A 19,211-nucleotide genomic window follows, 5' to 3' on the forward strand; every position below is an offset into this window, starting at 1 on the left:
TGCTGGGGCTCGCCGCGGTGATGGTGAGCGTGTGGACGGAGCTGTTGTCAGGCAGCCTTCGTGAGGTTTCCTGTAAGATATTAATCAAGAGGCTAATTTAGCCACGGATAGAAGAGAGGCCTTCTAATCAAGCTGGTTTAGCCTCACCCTTTGCTTCCTCTCTCAGGGTCACAGCAGGTTCCCCAGTGTTACCGCTGTCTGGTCTGGCAACGGGGGCCAGGCCCGTGTGCCCCCCCCAGCATCTCCTGCTGCTGCTGCTGAGACGAAGCCCGGGGCCCGGCTCTGACGGGTGCGGTGCTGGGGCTTCGCCTAACGGGATCCTGCCTGCGGGGCAAGCGTCCCATTGCTTGCAGTGCAGTGCTGCAGGGTGAGACCTGCGGCTGCTTCTGTCTTACCAGCTGGTATTTTTTTCTTCATGCTCATCTTTGGACTGACAGGGTCTGGCTGTAGCTCAGAACAAGCAACTTAGTAATTTTTCTGGAGCTGCTCCTTGTACCTCTGCCCTAACGCTGGCTTGCACCCTTCCCAAAGCCACCTCTGTGCGCGCTTCTGGGTGTGTAGTTGCACAATAACTACCCGGGGAAGTCCTGGAGCTCCTGGATTTTCTCACAGCCTGTGAAACTTGCATCTTGCAACTCTGGCAGACATTGTAGGCACCTGGGTATGTTCTTAGAATAGTTTGCTCCCTGCTGGGAGGGACGCTGGGGTTACGCAAGGGTTGCATGTTGTGAGGATTGGCAGAGGAACTGAAACTGCAGGTGGATAAATGGAGTTCACGGACAGAGAGGATGCTGACCTCCCGTACAGATCGAGGGCGTGCTCCTTTACAGGGAAGATCAGAGCCTTCAGTTTGCTCGCTGGACTGGAAAACCTGATTATTTTGGCTGCGTGGATGGTTTGTATGTTCTCCTCCAGCACCGCCGTGTGAAAGGCAAAGACGCAGGCAAGGAATTAGGCTTGAAGCGGATGAGGCTTGCTCGGAGTGGGGGCATTTACAGGGGACAAAGTGGTCAGGCTTTACAAGAAGTGCAAATGGGTACTTGTTACAAGCATGGCAGTTTGTTCGTGGGGAGCTGCGTTTGTTGTGCCTGCTGGGCTTTCTGTGCCCGGAGCTGTGAGGCTGCGGTATTGATTTACCAAGGCACTGATGAAGTCTCTCAGCAGCACAAGGAGCTGACATTCAGTCAGTCCCGCGTCAGAGCTGTTACACCTGGCCGGGGCAGGCTCTCCGTCTCCGTTTGCATTTCTGCACGCCGTTTGTTGGAGATGTCACCGGGTGGTGTGGGACGAAGTCAGCAGCCCTGGCAGTTCTCTGCGGGTTCAGAGCCCGTCCTGCTGGCAGGTGCCACCTCCCTTCTGCAGGGGAATCCCGCAGGGAGCTCAGCCGCCTTCCTGGCTGCCTTTTTGTAGCCGCGTACCCGGTGGTTCAGCCCTCCTGGTGCGACTGCCCATCCTCCGGGGGATGTTTGTGATACAGAGTGAGAGGGCAGGCCAGCAGGTGACATCTGCCCATCACCTGCGGGGATTTGAGGCGTGAAGTTGACAGCCCTCCAAAAACCTGACTGAAGGCACGACTCCTTATCGTGGGCTCGGTGGGTATCTTCTGAGCCCCACTGAAGCCAGCTTACTTGGCCTTCAGTGTTTCTGCGTCTTGAAAATCTGGCAGCATGCTCGCCCAGAGCTGCACCACTTTCCAAAACAGGGTGCTCACCGGCTGCGGGCAGCCTGTTGGCTGGTTTACTTACCCCAGCTTCGTCCAGGATACGTTTCATAGCCCGGCTGCAAACTGTTTAAACAAGGCATCAGCCGTGTGGTGCTGGAAATAAGCTCTCCTTCTGCTGGGCTGGTAAAAATAGTCCGTGCTCCTCTGACAATATTACTTATGGTAAACATCTAAAATGTTTCCTCCCGTGTCAAACTATCTCGCTGTCCTGCAGCACGCAGAGGGGTTGGCTCGCAGGGCTAGCGGTGGTGGCTGAGGTCGGCCAAGCTCTCTGACCTTGCACAGGAGCTCTGTCACAACCCTGTGATCCCCAGGCATTTTGTTTTAAGGGTAAATGGAGCTGGCTCTAAATGAAACAGGTAATAAGCAATTGCTGTTCTTCATTGGCTGTCTTGTGTTGTAAAATACTTAAAGAACTTAATTAGGGTTAATGCGTGTTCTCTTTACATGATGGTTACTCAAAAAAAAAAAAAAAAAGCAGGAACAAGTGAAGCTGCAGGACAGGAGGGCTCCCCTCGCTGCTGAACCCGCTCCCATCAGCGCGGGAGGACTGCTGGCACCACCGCCGGGGGATTCATCTTGGGGGGCTGTCAGCTCTCTGCCTTGTTTGAGCAAATGTGCCAAAGCAATAGAAGATCCTTCTAGAAAAGGGCCTCAGCAGCTGCTGGCAGTGCTAGAAACGTGCCTCCCGAGCATGAGGCGCTCAGGTGGGAACACGAGCAGTACAAGCCCCATCCGTCGGCTTTCCTCGCTTGCTGACGTGGGCTGGTTGACAACGACGGTGCTGTTAGTTGGTGGTGGTTCCTTCGGAGCTGTCCGAGCATCCTACAGCCTGGAGAAAGGGGCTTGGAGCAGGTTTTAGGGCACAGCCAGGCAGACGAGTGGAAGAATCGTGGGGAATTGTGTGTCCACCTCGGGCTGGGTCGTGTGTTGCAGGCGGTGCTCAGGGCACAGCGAAGCGAATAGTGTTTGGACTGCAGAAAATAAATATTATTTCTTTAGATGCCTCTGGTACTTGTTCAGATTCTGAAGGGCTGCGAGGAGCTGAGAATGTCCTTAACGAGAAGGAAGGACAGCAAGATGGATTGGATCTTGCTGTGGGACACTAGCAACCTCGCAGGGTGTTGGGTGTTTTCATTCCAGGCTGTTCCCATCCCGCTGCTTCCAGAGGCAATCAGCGGGCCGATTCCCTGGCCAGAAAGCAGGCGGTGGCCCAGGGTCCCTCTGGAAACGAGTTCCGTTTCGCTGCTTTGGCGCAGCGCTTGGGCACTGTTTGCTGGCCTTTCTTTGCAGCAGGAGGAACCTGTTCCCCATAGCTATGTGGTCAACTTCCAGCTGAAAAGGTTTGGCTCAGAGACAGATCTGGCAGTGGAGTTGTCTTAGGTCTTACCTGTGTGTATGGGGGCACCGGAGTGGAAAATTATAGGGTTTCTGAGTTAACTGTATGGATTTGAAAAGTGGCGGTGTTAAGTGGATATGTTTCTTTTCCCCAGGATTTGTTGCCAGGTTTGCCTAGCAGTCTTCTCGTGAAGTGCTGCCGACTGTTTTTGGAGAGGCTGAAAGCCCCTTCACCAGTCCCTCCCAGGCTATGCTCTGTCATTACACAACTTCTTCTTTCTCGATCCGTGTCATGACGCAACAGGAGTTGAGTGTGATTGCAGGGAATGTGGAGGCTGAGCTTTCTGGCAAACCTCTTGTAAAAACCTTCAGCCTTTCCAGAACTCCTCGGGGTATTTCCTGCCGCGTATCACCACTGAGGTGGGTGGTGGGGCGGTAAGCGTGGCAGGGGTGGGCAGTCTGTCCTGCTCTTAGGAAACTTTTTCATGAATGCTTTTTGCAAACCTGCTTGAGCTCCCCAGCTTTCTCCCGGAGTGCAGAACCCTGCCGGAAACACTTCTGCTCCGAGCGGTCTGTTTAGGAGCATTCCCATATTGAACGACCCATGTGCCAGCGAATACATCCTCTTTTTTCCAGCGAAGCTGTCTTGTTCGGATTAGCTCGCGCAGCTGGCCTCCCCAGACCTCCACTTCAACCTCGTCTGTTCTTGCAAGGAGTGAGACTTTTAAAGGGTTCCTTCTGCTCCGGCGCTGTTCCTGTGCCGTTTGGGATAAGCAGGGTGCGAACCCACCTCTCCTTTAGCCTCAGTGGCTGTCCCAAGCCACCAGGCCGTCTCAGGCCCTCCTGCAGGCCGCCGGCTTCCCGGCCCTCTGAGCGCAGCCCAGGCCAGATGGCACGGGGGAGGCTGCGAGCGGGTGAGAGCCCCGCTAGCTGCACGCAGCCTGCGCGTGTCAGCGCCGGCTCCGAGGGCCTGGGGCTCCGGCCGCCCACGCGGCGTGCACGTGAGCCCGTTCCCCAGACGGCAGCGGCTCGGCCCGGCCAAGCTCTGCCTGGCATTTCGGCGGCTCTAATTCTGGAGCCGGGGTGATCGGGAAGCCGAGGGCTGGCTGGCTGCCCGCTGCGGCCTCGCACGTGAGGTGGCCCGGGAAGCGCTCCGTCCTTCTTGTATCCCTGCTCTGGGGCCGGGCTGCTGGCCGGGGAGGAGCTGGGAGACTGCTGTCCGCGTCCCCTCGTGCACCAGCTCGGTCCCTCGCTCAGGAGGGGTTTTGGGCTCTGACCGTGCTCCGGTTTGGGCGGCACCGGGGGCGCTTTGCAGCGACCTTCTCCCAGTGCCTGCGTCCGCTCTGCGGGAAGCTTTCTGCGGGTCTCTGCTGAGCGAGTTCTCCCCATCGCACTGCATCGCTGGGAAGGGTCCTCTGCTCTCCCACTACCTCCTTCCAACTGGAATCCCTGTTTCCTGGAGGGTGCTCCCCCGCTAGCTAAGATGCAGAGCCTCTCCCCTGCACTAAGCAGAACTGCTCTGGGAGTTTCTGCAACCTCCCTGCTACCTGCCGAATGTCCCCTGCTGGCCTCGAGGTGGTTTGCTTTGCTCTGGAAACACCTCCCGGGTCCCCAGAGGGACTGGTTGCTGCAGGAGCATCCCCGGAGCACTTCCTCTGCATCGTCCGCACCCTCCTGGTTCTCCCCCTTCTTCCAGCAGGCCTTAAGGGGAGGTGAGAGGAGCTCTACCTGGCTCCTTGGGACTCTCTTCCTTGCTGCTGCCACCTCCTTGCTGGATTCTGCCCGGAGCCAAGCCATGCCCCAAACCCCGCTGTCCTCAGGGACTGACAGCTGGCAGTCCCGGTGATTTGGGACCCCTCTGCTTGTGAGCTCGGGGCCGTGCTCGTATGTGAGAGTAACACGGTCACAGAAGCTTAAGGGAGGAACAAAATAATCTTCAGCCCCTTTGGTCCAGAGGGGGAGTGTTTACAGGGGCTGGGTAGGCTCTGGCATTGTGCCCCACTTTGTTTGCAGTGGTTTGTATGATTTTATTTTTTATTTATTTTTTTCCTTCCCCTGTCTAATGTGACCTGACACCCTGCGGATCTGCAGATATTCTGGCAGATCTTGAGGACGCCTAACACTTCAGTTGCTCAGCTTCCATCATTTTCTCCTGCGCACCAGCTTCTCTTAGTGGTGTTATAACCCCTGTGAACCGCAATTATCATCAGCAATTACCCTGAAAACCGTAACTTCCACTGATGCAACCTGCGCTTCCTGCTGTTCCACACAAACGCTGCGTCAGCATTGCACAAGGGGGCTGGATTCAACCAGGTTATGCAAATAATTGTTACTTAGAAATGTGATGAAAGAGAAACCAAAGAGCGTTGGCTTACTGTTGGCTCCGCTCCCCTCGATCCGCATGGGCGCCCTGGAAGCGTGCGTTCCCTTGGCCGTGGAGTCGTAGCGGGTCCAGAAGTCCCCACCCCGTCCCGCTTGTTGTCCTGCAGCTGAGCTGCGCAGCTAAAATGGGCTCAGCTGGCTGGGATGGCAGCGCAGTGCCCTCTCGGTTATGTGCGGTTAGAGCAGAGCGGTGCTTTAAAAAACCTAGTAGTCAGTCCCGATGCTCGAGGGAGTGCCCAACTCCTTAACCTGCTGCGCCGCAGGCGCCCGGGCGTGGATCCGGCCCCAGCCCCGCTCCCACACCACTGCTCCTCAGCCGTCGCGGCTCCCCAGGGTCCCTGCTGGAGTCGATGCGTCTCAGGACGCGTAGCTGCTCCTACAACCCCTCTTCCCTGCTGTGCAGTCAATGTGCAATGCTAAATCTCTCGCTGGCCTGCGTGGTCACTCTTACGGGGAGGCTCGACCTCGAGGTAGCCTTCGCTACGTGTGTGCCAGGTGAAACACGGCTGCGGCTCTGCATCGCCAGCGTCGGGCTGCAGGCCGAGCAGGCAGCCTGTCTGTAAGCGTGGTTTAGCCGCGGAGGCGAGAACTGTTCGGGCTTCCCATCTGCAGCTCTCTTCCTCCCTTACATCGCAGCGTTTGGCCCAGCTCGGGCCCTGCTCGTGGCAGAGGAGCTCTGCAGAGCCCGCGCTGCCCCTGACGCGTGGCCGGGGCTCCGTTCTGTGCGGGGCTCGGTGCCGCTGTGCTGATGGCACCGGCTGCCCTCGGGCTGTCTGCTCCTGGTGGCAAATGGCTGCGGGCAGCTGGAAAGCCCTCAGCTGTGCACAGAGCCGGAGGTTTTCAACACCCGGCCTTGGAAGGGGCGTAGCTGGGGGTTTGGTTTAAGGCTCCGTTTACCTGAGCTGACGGAGGCTGGCTGGCCACAAAAGGCCCTTCTCCAGCTGAGCACCCGTGCGGCACGGGATATGTAAAATGGGGGCTTCTCCAGTGCTAAAAACTCCGGTGCATCCCTGCTGTGGTCCAGACGACCTTGTGACGCTTGGATCCCCCTAGCTGTTAAATGCAGGGTTCAGCTTGAGGGAGACAAGAAACCTGTTTGGCTGAAGCTGGGTTTTGCCGGGTGTTTCATCTAGCTGTGTGTCTGGGGGGTTGCAAATTGGTTTCTGTTTTCAGAGGCAGGCTTGCTTTTAGCTCCAAGATCACACGCCGGCAGTCGCGGGCACCACCACTGTCATCCATTTTCATCAGCGGTGCTTAAAGACATACCTGGGGACTTGGGCTGCTCAGAGGTGAGCACTCTGGTCATGTTTTTTGCTGTTTCTGAGTGCTATTTATTTATCTTTCAGTTGATTTTGGACAAGTGAGTCTGCGTGAGATGCTCAGGACTGATGGTTCTTGCTTTTACCTGCTGGGCACCGGAGGGAAGATGCTCACAGAACTTTGCTTCCAGGAATCCACAAGCTTCTTTCTGACGCACGCAGCACTTCTTAGCGTGAAAGCGGGCATTCCTTTAAATGCCCCGTCTGAAATGCTTCATTGTGGTGGCTTTTGTGCCAGAGAAGAGGGCAGAACAATTCCTGAGTGCTCTTGCAGCCCGTTGAGTGTAGCTGCGGGCACTGCGAGCTATTTTCAGACGCAGGGAGACTCGAAACAATCGCTTGCTCTTGAGAGGTCCGCGAGGTCCCCGCGGGAGGCGTGCTGGCAGCGGGCGTCCTCTGCAGGAGCGCGGCCCTGGCTCCCTGAAGGCAAGGGTCGCCCAAATCTGAATTCATCGTCCCGAAGCCTGAGGTTTCCCCCTCCTCGTGCTGGTGGAGCTCTTCTGCAGTCACGAGGATGGAGCCCCAGGGAGGACTCTGAAAAGCCCTTTGAAAACCCTTGCAAAAGTTTAAACTTCCCTCGGGCCTTGCACTCCCTCCCCACGTTTCTCTGGCCGTGCCCTGTGGGTGCTGGCGTTAGGGACGAGCCTGGCTGTGTGCCCTGGCCCCAGCCCCTCCTCGTGGCCTGGAAAAGAGTAGGACCTGGCTACGGGACGCGTGAGATGGGGGCAAGGACAGATGGGTGGGGTTGTGTCCCCAGCGGGTGCTGTGCCCGGGAAGGCAGCGTGGAGGTGCCAGGCCCGGGACGGGTGCTGCTCACCCCAGCAGCCGTGCTCCGCGGTGGCCCCGGCTGTGCCGTCCCCATTGGCCCCGGCCCCGGCCCACCGTCAGCTCATCCCGCGGAGCAAATGGGTGCCTGGGAGGCCTGGCTGTGGGCAGGGCAGGGCAGGCTCTGTCGCAACCCGCGGGAGAAACGCGGCCAGCGAGCGCTTGAGGTGGGGAGCCAAGCCTTGCCGGGCTCAGTCCTGAGGGCTCCCGGGCTGTACACCCGGAGCAGCGCCCTCCTGCCCCTTCCCGGGCCGCTGTCGTGGCACTGACCCGATGGGCAAAGCTGCTTTCCCTGCCCTGGGCAGCCGGCTGCTCTCTGCTCTGCCCCTGGCTAAGGCGGCCCCAGGACTCAGCTCCTGCCCCTCGTGCAGCCCCCAAACAGTTGCAGCAGCCGTGGGCTGCCTGCCCGAGAGGGGGAGCCGTCTTTTGGGGCAGCCTGCTCTAGTCCTTCCTCCCAAAGAGTTTCTCTTCCAATAAAGGTTGTAACGCTGTGCTGGGGCAGAGCGTGGGCACGGCAGGGTCCCCCCCTCCCCGCCATTCCTCAGGCTTGGGCTGGGCTCGGGGTTGCACAACGCCCAGCAGCCCCGGGAGTGAGGCCTTCAGGTGAGGGGTTAGTGGGCTGCAGTGCTCCAGCTCCTCTCGGGAAGCTTTATAAATGTACTGGAGAGAGATTTCAGAGCAAGGCTTGTCCCTGAGGCGCAGTGCTCCTGCGTGTCGGGCCCAGGCTGGTCAGCACAGTGCTCACCCCAGCGCTGCTGCCCCGAGGAGCCCTGTGCGCGGGGAGGGAAGGTGACGGGAGGAGATGCTCTTCCCTCAAGTCAGCCGAGCCACAGCTGCTCGGCCCAGCTCTGAAAGCAGCTCTCAGCTCTTTGACCCTCGAGTAATAAAATCGGAAAGGAAACCCTCTGATTTCCTGGTTTCTCTCCACTAGCGAGAGCTCCGCTGTGGAGGAACCCGTTGAACGGTCTCGTGTCACGCAGCTGAGTTGTCGTGAGGCGACGCTCTCGGTTATGGGAGGGGAAGGGGAGGAAGCTGCTCAGGCCAGGGCTGAGCTGCCTGCCCCAAACGCTGCTGCTCGTGTTCTCACGAGTCTTGGTATTCACGTTTCTTTATTCACGGTTCTTTCCTCTGTGCTTACAAAGGGCCAAACTTGCCTAAAGGAGCCAGCCGGGAATCCCCTTTCGGGGGCGGCCGCTTGGAGGTGTGCTGCACGTCGGCGCAGGTATCAGCGGAGCCGATTGCTAGAGCCCTGTGGCAGCCACAAGAATAAACGGGACGAGCTGACTTTGTAGGCGGCAGATCCGTGAGCAGTTCTCGACGGGCATCGTGCGCGTGTAACCACCAGTCCTGAAAGGCCCTGCACGGGGCAGAGGTGCGGGCCTTGTGTCTGTGGGGCTCCCCCAGCCTTTGCGCCGCTCCCAGCAGGAGCACGTCTGCCGGCAGAGCACGTGGCTCCCTGCTGCTGTCGTGCTGACGCGGAGCAGCCGTTCCCGGGGAATTACGTGAGAAATGAGAGTATTTCCCTTACCCGTTTCTGTGCCAGAACAGCTCTCCTTCCCCTTGCCTTGCTGGGGGAGGGGGGAGCAGTGGCTGCTTTTAGCTAGAATTTGGTGTGTCTGTGTGCGCTCGGGGCTGTTTGGGATGCTAAAGGTGTGAGGTTTGTGTTCCCGACTTAGAGGGAGCCTGGCCGCAGTCCTGAGGACGGAGCCGCGTGGAGGTGCGCCCTGGCCTCTCCCCAGCACTGGTGTTGTCTTTCACTCCCCTGCACGTAGTCGAGGGGACACTTCTCAAGGGGAACTGTCAGCTGAGAGCCGCAGCTATTCTTCTAGGGGTCACTCGTGTTGGTGTGCTGGCTGCCTGGGGAGAGACCAGGGGAAGTGTCTCCCTCCTTCCTGGCTGTGGGAGACCGCTGCCCTGCTGTGTGGGAGGTCACGTCAACTTTTCCTTGCTGATCTCTTGATCTGTTGGGGGTGCCACCTCGTTTCCTTCTCTGCAGTAGCTGAAGCCTTGTGTTGCGTTAAAACTAGGTGTGTTTTTATGTTGGTGACAGACCATTTCCCCGGGGATGTGACGTTTCTGTTCTATCTCTGGGTGCAGCTCTTGGCCCTTCTCGCTGGGGTGCCTAATGCCAAGGTCCTGCTGGACTGGCACCGCCGTTACAGGAGCCCGGGGCTGGTTCGGGGCGTCACAGAATAACTGAGCTAGGAAAGGACCCATAAGATCATCAAGTCCAACCATTCGTGGAGGACCACAGGCAGAAAATAATGCAGAGCAGGCCTGGCACTTAACAAATACACGTGTGTATAAATATATGACCTTGGAATATAAGACAGCCCTTGGCATCCCGTCCCAGTTCATCAGGCAGTAGGTATGTAGGGGCTGGGTGGTGCTGCAGGGCAACACTGGCCAATGTCTCATGCAGACAAGTCTGCAGGCATAAGTGTGTGTGAGCAGGGGTGCCATACCACAGATCCCAGCTTCCTCGTGACCTGTGCACTCTTGGCTTTGGTTCTCTTAGCCCCTTCTTCCTCCGTCTGCTCTCTGAAAGCACCATGTATTTACACTGTGGGCGTTCGATTGTGTTTAGTTGTAGTCGCTTACGTGGGGATGGGGACTTCGGACTAAATTGTCCCACTATTGGAAAACTTTAGTCCAGAATTGGATTTCTGGGGTTTGGTTACTCTGTGCTCGGGAGGGCGGGTGAGGACATCGGTGTTGCCTGCGAGGGTAAGTACCTCCGAGTCTGCAGGGTCACTGTTACGTTGTAGTGCCCGTACAGTAACAAACACCACCTTGTTTTTTTTCCAGGGAAGGGAACGACCCTGGGGATTCTATGAAAATCACCTACAGCGAGCTGCTGCACAGAGTCTGTCAGTTTGCCAATGTCCTCCGCAACCAAGGTAGGCGGCCGGAGCAACAGGAGCGCTGAGGACTGGGAAAGCATTAGGCTGGTTTTTGACACTGGGTCTGTTCTCTGCGTGGCTGCTAGTCTGTTGAGTCATTCTGTGCGAAGTGCTTCACTTCTCCGTTGGCTTCCACAGCTGTAGAGGAGGGTATAGGCAGGTTTGCTCTGCACGTTCATCTCCAGTTCTATATGTGAAAGCTCGTCAGTGCTGCTCATGTCAGCTGTACTAGGGAAGAACCTGTGCTCAAAGCTTCCTGCTCTTGGACTTTTCCAACTAGCAGTGGGCACTGGTTACATTTCTGCCTCCTTCAAGGGACTGAACCTGCCTGATCAGAACGTGGAGCATTCATTGCAGTCGCCTTACAAGAGCTGTGGGGCTTGAAAGGCAAAGTGCACGTGCCTGATGTTCCTGGACAGGCTGGAGCTCTCTTTCTGGTCGCCACTGGCGTAAAGTTCCTCACATTTCAAGTGTCTGCCACGGCTGCGTGGGCATTGCTGGGAAATGGCAGTGGAAGCTCATGCCTGTGGACGCTTGCTTTGGCCTGGAGAGCTGAGGTGTTCCACGCAAGGCTGGTTCAGCTCTAGCTCCAGCTGAAGCTTTATTGTGTGTATATAAACATTGACTTTCCTGTGTAGATGCTTCCTTTGATGTAACGTGTTCGTTTTGATGAATGACGTGTCCGTTTTCCCTCCACAGGTGTGAAGAAAGGAGACAGAATTTCCATCTACCTGCCGATGATCCTGGAGCTGGTGATAGCCATGCTCGCCTGTGCCAGGATCGGGGCTCTTCACTCCGTTGTGGTAGGAGCAAGCCCTGCGCATCGCTCTCAGTGCAGGGCTGTTGGGGGGGAGCAGCTCCTGGTTTTAGGAGGGTGAGGAGAGAAGCTGGAAGAGCTGAAAAGAGGGGCACTGACCATAAGATGGATGGAAACTAAAGTAATGCTCTGTTTCCTAGCCCTCTTCTGCACCATGGAATGAGCTCCTCTAGCGCTCTCCATCGATGCTGGGTGGTATTGTTTATGGTGGGGGAGCAGCGCAGCTGCGGCCATCCCTGTTGTGTCGCTTGTTAACTTGGTCGTGTGGTCTGTCAGTTTGCAGGTTTCTCAGCGAACTCTCTTTGTGAGCGGATTCTTGACTGCGGTTGTTCTCTCCTCATTACGGCAGGTAAAACGTGCTTCAGTGCCCCTGACCCTGAGCTGTTTCTGTTGGCTGTCTGAAAGGTCTGTATTTTAAAAGCCAGATGTGCTTGGAATTGGGAGAGAAAGGGGCGGTGCTTCAGCTGAGCTGCTGCGAGGCAGTTACGCTGCTTGTAGCTGTGCTTGAGCACTGTTTTCCCCTTTGAATGTACAGCGGAGCATCTAAGCAGCCCGCCCACTTTGTCCTGTACAGCATGATGTCACCAGCTGATAATAACATGTTTCCAAATGCTTCTCATCCATGTTTCTCTCCAAAATAAGCCAGATGTTTGCAAGATGTGTCATTTATGGGGCAGTCCAAATATGAGGATTCCCTCCCTTCCCAGTTTCTAGGAAATTCCTATCTCAACTCCCAACCTTGTAAAGCAAAGAATACGGAAAGTGGTGGTGTTTGCATGTAAGCCCACTGCGTTTTCCACAGCTGTTTTCTGAGACAGTGCTGTTACTATTAACAGATCCATGGCATGGAAAGGACCCGCTAAACTTTACAATCTGCGTTCTGGCCACATTGGATTATTCCCCCAGGATATCCCCAAGAGCCTTGTCGGGTCAAATCTGAACCTCTCCCAGGGAAAGAATTTCACCATTTCTCTTGGCATCCTTTTCTCTAGACCAAAGGGGTATATTAGGAAACCTTTCCCATCGGCTGCTTGTCGTCTTTCCCTCCCTCTGGTGCATGAGTTCTGCTCTGCCCTCGTGAAGCTGCCTGTTGTTTCTAGCTGTCCCAGGCTGCCTTGGCTGAGGAGCCTCTCTCAAGTTTTCCTTACTGTTTCGTAGATGCCTTTTATCGAGGAGACAAGCTGGTCAACTTGAAGCAGATTGCAGACGAAGCCCTCCAGAAATGTAAAGACAAGTAAGTTCAGATTCCTTTGTGAGAAGGGCATTTATTGGAATCTGCTCCCGCACAACTGGGAACGGAAACTTTTGTAGATTGGCAGACTGGAGCAGGTCTGACACAAGCTGCAATAAGCCTTTCAAAAGTAACACGCAGTTCAACTACCTTGTCTTAAAAATATTATCTTTAAACTTTGCCCTTGTCCATTCTGACCTGGAGGCCCACGTGTTGGATGGGAGGATGTGCTGGAGATGTACTGTATAATCCCAAATCATTGCAGCCCGTGGCAGATCTCCCAGTGCTGTAGCAGCAGCTTGTAGAGCGGGAGGGAATAACACACCTCTGTACACAGCGCGCATGGTCTGACACAATGCTGTGGGACATGCTGAGATGGGGCTTAAATCTTGCCTAAAAACCACTTGTTCTACAGTAATGAAATGGAACTATTTCAACTCTGGGAAATGGCTGTGTAACAGGAAGCAGCACTTTAATTGGCATGCACCAACGTGTGCTTAGGATCAGTGCCTGGCTGCGCACAGGTGCGTGGTTAAGCTGCTCCATTTTAAAGAAGTCTTTGCTGAAATACTGGTACGTCACAGGCAGGCAGATATCACCACGCTTTACAGAAAGGGAAATAAACAAGGTGAAATGACTTTGACAGTGACTGCGTCTGTAGGCCTGGCACACTGGAGACCACACCTAGATCCTTACACTTCCACACCAAAACTTCCTCTTCTGATTGCTCTCCCTTCTTCATTGACGAGAGATGCCGGTCACGATAGCAGATAACGTTCCTTGGGGGTTGGGATGGGGGAAGACGGGCATTGGTAATGACTTGTTTGTAACCTTTTGTTTAGCAGGCAAAGTGTTCCTGGCTTGGTAAGGTAGAAAAATGTTGTTGACGTTGCTGACGGTGTGGGCACACGGGCAGTGTATGATGCTTAAGAAACGCAGCTCAGGGCCTCTGCTCTGCCTTCAGTGCAGCCCTTAAAACCCCCGAAGGGCAGGCTTAGCTTGAGCAGCCCGCGCTGATGGCTCCTTTCCCTCTACAGGGGCTCCCCTTTGAAAAAGTGCATTGTGGTGAAGCACATGGGGAGGGAGGAGGTAGCAGCGGACGGGACGTGCAGCAAGTCTCCCCCTCTCAAAAGGCTGTGCCAGGACGTACAGGTATGCTCCTGGGGGCTGGGAATGGGGGCGTTTCGTCTTCTGTAAGTCAGAGCCCAGCAAATCGCTCAGTGTGAAACCACTGGAGAGCTTCCCTGGATGCTCCCGTTTTCTGACTCCTGTTCCTGCTTTCTCCCTGCTTGCTGTTGTTGCTTTGTGAGCGGTATGAAGAAGGGTTCCTTTGTCTTTCCAAGATCCCCTCCCTGCAGCTTTCTTTAACACCATCGCTAGCTGCCAACCTGCGGGATCCCTGAAAGCACAGCAAGGCGCAGCTTCCCCAGGCTGGATGCTGCTAGGACGAGGACAAGATGGTGTTTTCCTCTCTCCAGTGAGGGACTCTCTCATTTTAATCCTGTATCTATCTCCCCTTTTGTGCAAGGAGCAATGACTTCCTGCACTGTAGCTGTGACGGTGGGAACAGGAGAGAGAAGATTTGTTCTTGGGGCCTGAGCCCAGGCCCCACGGCAACAATCGTAAGCTGGGAATAACGCAGTCACTGTGTAGCTGGCACAGGAACTGTGTCAGCTGTTAGGGCTGGGGCTTTCCCTCGCAACTGAAACCAGATGAAAGGATGTGGGCCAGAGACATGTGGCGAGATGGGGGTGGAAGGAGGGAGGAGAAGGTGTCAGGAGTCATGGCATCCTGCTGAGCTCCTGGGGCTGGGCTCAGCCCTGCTGCACCTGGCAGCCAGGTACTGCCTTCATCCTCCCATCACCACCCAGCACTAACAGCGTGCTCCATGTCACGTGGCATTGTCTTCTGTCCCTAAATGTTTGGCAATTCCTAAATGTTTGGTAATTAATTCACAGCGGTGCATCGAGTTGTCCCTAGGTGCTGGGATAGATATGGCCCGTGCAGGCTGGCGCTTGCCCAGAGATGGGCTGTGGTTGGGGGATGCGTTTGATTGAGCTTTGGGCTCTGCTTTCAGAGGGAAGGTCCCTGCACATCCTGGCACAAGCCCAGCAGATGAAGTGTCTTTCAGTTCACTTTGCTTGTTCAGCTGTGTTAATTTTACTGGGGTGTCGCTCACTGTTTGCCAGCCTGGCCGTGTTATGCTGGCCTGCCTTGCCCCTCCTCTTGCTAGGAGAGGGGAGCTGCAAAGGGATGGGAAGATGGGAGCAGGCCGGCATTTGTTGTGCTTCCCCAGCTGGGAAGCTGCGGTGCAGCCAGCCCCCGTGCTGCTGCTGCTTTTGGTGATGTGAGGCTACTGAGCGGCCTCCCGGGCGGAGGCAGGAGCAGGGCTGCCTGTTGTTACCCTCTGGGTCTTGCTGCTGTTCTTGTTCAGACACTTTAAAAAAAGATCGCCCTCCCCCGTGAGTGCACTTTTACTGTTCCATTGCCTGTGTAACGCCGTCAGGGGGCTGCGTGCCTGCCCTGTGCTTCTGTACCCAGCTGGCCCCGAGACCTGCCTGGAGGTGACGGGTACCTAGGGAAGGTGATGGAAGTGGTAAGGCTGCTGCTTAGAGCGCTTCTCCTGGCCTGGGTGCTGGGGCGGTGCCCTCTCCAGCCTGCCAGGCCGATTTTCCAACTCCTTGCCTGCGAAGCCTCATCTGGATCCTCCGCTTCTCAACTTTCACACCCTCTTTGTGGATTTTTAACAGGAAAAAAAGGCTGAGAGCTCACAGAGACTCCATCCTAAGGTATTTACGCACAGCTCTGCCTTTCTCCCCTCGGCACCTCCCCTCTCCAGCCCTCCACCTTTCTAACCGCTCCGGCTCTGCGTGGCCACACGTGCCCCCCTAATCGGGTTGCCAGCAGTTGCATGTTAGCGATAGATCTCACTCGCTGCTTGGCTGCAGTCACCGGGCTCTGCCTCCCTCTGCCCAGCGGCACGGGAGCGATGAATGAGGGCGGTCGGGGCACTGCGGGGGCTCTGACGGCCTCTGGAAGGAGAAGCAGAGGGTGAGGAGGTGCGTGTGTGCAGGGCTGCTCGCCTGCCTTCCGTTTCCTCTTCCCTGGGAGCAGTCCAGCCCCCTCGTTTTCTTTCACGAAGGCCGCGTGGCACAGCCTGGGGTTAGCGGCACCGACTTTGCTGCCAGAAGCAAATCTGCTTCCGTAAAGCCACCTGAATGCACATGAGCGTGCTGGCAAGGTGAAGTGCAGAACCACTAGGACTTGCTGCCAGCTCTAGGATGACGTTTTACCCCTTTTCCTCTAAAAGCAGTTCTCGCAATGTGCTTCCCTTCGTCGCAAGGCTGACAGGAGTCGCGTGCAGCTCCCCAGCCCTGGCGGTGTGCTGGGGGCAGGAAGCCTGGGGCTCCAGGGCCCGGACTCTGCTCGTCGCGGCCGAGGAGCTGCAGCCTCAGGGCCCCACGTAAAGCAAGCACAGGCCTGCCAGCACGGGTGCTCTGCTGGAGCACCTGGAGAGCCCGGGCTTGCGTGCTGGGATGGGCTGTTATTGATCAGCATCACCGCGTGCTGTTGGAGGCTCAGGTGTTCCCCAGTTCTGCTGGGGCCCCTCAGCATCAGCCACCCCAGGGCCTCGCTGACTGCCCAAGTGGGATGCCTCCGGAGAGTGCTGGCTCCTGGCCTGGCTCCATCGAGCTCTAGTTACCCAAAAACCTACCTAGATCAGGGCAGCCCGGCTTGCCCAGCTCAGGTGTGTGGGGCGGCTCTCAGACTGCAGGCACCTTTGCCTCTGCTCCATCCCTCAGCTCTGGGTCTCCTTCCTTTTTAACCTGACAGCTTAACTGGGTCGGGGAGAGGCAGCACGTCCTGCTGGGCCCCCTGGTTTGGGAGCTGTCGGGCAGGCCTGGTTCCAGGGGCTGTGTGCTGTGCTGCAGCTCTGACCCGCTCCGTGGGGCGGTGGAAGTTTGGTGCTAAAGCTGAGGGGGCCTTGAGGGAAGGGTGCCGGAAGGCGACTGCTGGGCTGCTGCGAGCTGAGCTTGGGAGTGTTTGCCGTGGTGCCTTGCTGGGAGCTTGCTGATGTGCCAGAGGCGTGGAAACTTCTCTCCCAGGTAAAGAAAGCCCAAACAGGTGCCCTGGGGATCCGTGAGAGCTTTCCCAATGGCCTCAGCTACGCTGTGCTGTCAGCGAGGGGCCGGAGCAGCTGGTGTTCCTGCACCACGTGCGCAGGAGCCGCACGCTGACCACCGCTGCCATGTGGCTGTGGGATCCCAGCGCCTCCAAACGGTGCACGCACAGCTTTGGGGATGCAGAGAGTCACTGTGCCACCCCGTGGCTGCTCTCTGCACAGAGATGCTCCAGCTGAGGGGATTTTGGGGTGCAAGACTTGCAGCACTGGCACTTGCTGCCCTCAGGCTGCTTCGTGCAGCCTGCAGCTCGGAGCCGCTGGGATCCAGCTCACTGCTGAGGACCTTACACCCAGAAGTCCACCTGACTCGACAAGTGCCACAAGCAGGCCACCGTGTCTGCTCAGCCACAGCATCCCGCCAGAGCCAGAAGTTCCCTTTACCCACGTTTCCATCCTGCTTTGCTGGGGTGACGTCCTCCTGTTTGCGTTTCTGCCCCTTGGATCAAAGGCGCCCTCCAGCCCTGTCCGCTCGTGGGGCGGTCTTGTCCGAGGGGCAGCCTGGGGGCTGTGCACGGGCTGTCCCACACCACGGACCCTTGCTCTTCCCGGAGATGTGTCCCAGCTGTGAGCTGGCCTCCCGGTGCTGAGAGGCTCGGGGTCAGCGTGCCTGGCCTCGCGGAGGTGTGCAAAGCCGGGGGTCTGCTCTCAGGCTGAGGAGCGCTGCCCGCGCGGCTGTCCCCAGGCTCCTCCAGGGAAAGGAGAGAAGGTCAGGTGGACTCGGGTCTTGCACTGAACCGTGCCATCCCGGAGATGGAGCCAGCCAGCGCGGCTCTCAGGGTGACCTCTGCCCGTCACCCATGGGTGCTGGTAGCCCCATTGCAGCTCTGGCACCTTTGGGCAGCCGCTGCCGGGTGTTTCCGTGTCAGGGCAGTCACTTCTCATCAGGGTAATTAGCTTAAAATCTGGATGTAACAGATTTTCTGGGCTGCAGGGCCAAACGGTATGAGCCTGATGCGTTTCTGTTGGTCTCGGGTCGTGCTGCCATGGGGGTCACTGCCAGGTGGCCGGGACCAGGGGCCACCAGTGGGTATGCGGTGTGCTGAGGCTCGCTGCTTTGCTGTCTGACTGCAGCTCGGAGGCAGGAGAGGGCCTGTTTGCTGTGGAAGCGCAGAGCAGCTGGAGCTGCAGCACCTCTCCTGGCGGCTCCTGAGAGGGGTTTGTTTGTGTTGCCAATGGTTCGGAAAATCTGCTTCAAGTCTTGCAGCCAGACAACGTTTAAAGGTTTTCCTTGCTGGCTGCAGGCTGAGAAAGGAGCTGCTGGAGTGGGAGTTGCAGCTCCGATGCACGGTTTGCAGCAAGCAGCTCTGGGCAGAGGCCATGCTGTGAGTACTCTGGGCCAAGAGGGGTGACGAGGTTGGGGCTGCAGCCCCCTTGTCCCCTCTCTCTGCTTTTTGGGCCAGGGCTGTTCCTAATCTTGTGCTTTTCTCAGACCCCCTGGAATCCAGGCACAGACATGTGGTGGCACGAGCTGGTGAGCGGTGCCAGCACGGAGTGCGAGCCCGAGTGGTGTGACTCGGAGGACAAACTCTTCATCCTCTACACCAGCGGCTCCACGGGGAAACCCAAGGTATGCCTCGCCTGTAATGCTGAGTTACAGCAACCCCTCGGTGGCGGGAAACGGCGAGGGTTGTGCTGGGAGGCCCCGGTGGGCAGAGGAGCTGTGGAGGGGCTCTGCTGGTTGTCCGGCTCAGCTGCTCTCGGAGCTCAGGGGACCGGTGGTGTCAGCTCGGCCCGGGAGGATGGGGGCCTTGGTGGAGCTCGCCCTGACGGTGCTGTGCCTTCTCCCCGCAGGGCGTGCTGCACACCGTGGGCGGATACATGATTTATGCTGCCACCTCCTTTAAATACGTCTTCGATTACCAGCCTGAGGATGTGTACTGGTGCACGGCTGACATTGGGTGGATAACGGGCCATTCCTACCTCACCTACGGACCCCTGGCGAACGGGGCGACTAGTGTGTTAGTAAGTGCTGGGCAGCCTCTGGGTGCCTGACTCCAAGGAGCTAGAGATGGTGGCGCTGAGCTGCGTCCCTGCGTTGCTCTGTGATAACGCATCAGGACGTGCTGTTCTCCCTCGTGCAAAGCCCCATCGCGCTGTCCGCCACGTCACAGTGCGCTGTGCTCTGCACAGAGAGGTGGCAGTCCCCAAGGAAGATGTGGGCGGCTTCCCAGTGGTGCTGGGGAGTGCTAGGCTCTGCGTGGCTTCCGGGTGGTTAGTTTTGCAAATGCTCCCGTGTTTCTTTCCCTTAGAAATGCAGGCCTTGTGTACTGGGGTGCCAGGGTTGCTGCAAACTAACGTGAAAGCTGGACCAGGAGCCAGGGAGTGATGTTATTGACATCTGAGGTGGATCTGGCAATCTGCATTTAATTCCTGTGCCTCTATCTCCTTTGGCAGCGTACAAATCGGGAACCAGAGGCCTGTGTCCGAGACTCCCGTGAGGAAATGCAAACAGGGAAATGTCATGCTGGGAGAACCCTTCGTAGTAGGGTT

At 57.2% G+C, this 19,211-nt stretch overlaps 1 protein-coding gene across 2 annotated transcripts in view; it reads left to right on the forward strand.

The window, feature by feature from the left end:
- The window catches only part of ACSS2 (acyl-CoA synthetase short chain family member 2), a 33,251-nt gene that overhangs the window by 7,338 nt on the left and 6,702 nt on the right, over positions 1–19,211 (forward strand). The window contains exons 3-10 of one of the 2 annotated variants that reach the window (XM_040575547.1): positions 10,396–10,487; positions 11,190–11,293; positions 11,584–11,656; positions 12,466–12,541; positions 13,576–13,690; positions 15,289–15,327; positions 18,151–18,288; positions 18,513–18,683. In XM_040575547.1, the coding sequence (XP_040431481.1) occupies positions 10,396–10,487; positions 11,190–11,293; positions 11,584–11,656; positions 12,466–12,541; positions 13,576–13,690; positions 15,289–15,327; positions 18,151–18,288; positions 18,513–18,683 (808 nt within the window). The remainder of the gene's footprint in view (positions 1–10,395; positions 10,488–11,189; positions 11,294–11,583; positions 11,657–12,465; positions 12,542–13,575; positions 13,691–15,288; positions 15,328–18,150; positions 18,289–18,512; positions 18,684–19,211) is intronic. The other variant, XM_040575548.1, reaches the window with a different exon arrangement.

This window comes from Cygnus olor, chromosome 16 (genome assembly GCF_009769625.2).
Source record: "Cygnus olor isolate bCygOlo1 chromosome 16, bCygOlo1.pri.v2, whole genome shotgun sequence".
NCBI lineage: Eukaryota > Metazoa > Chordata > Aves > Anseriformes > Anatidae > Cygnus > Cygnus olor.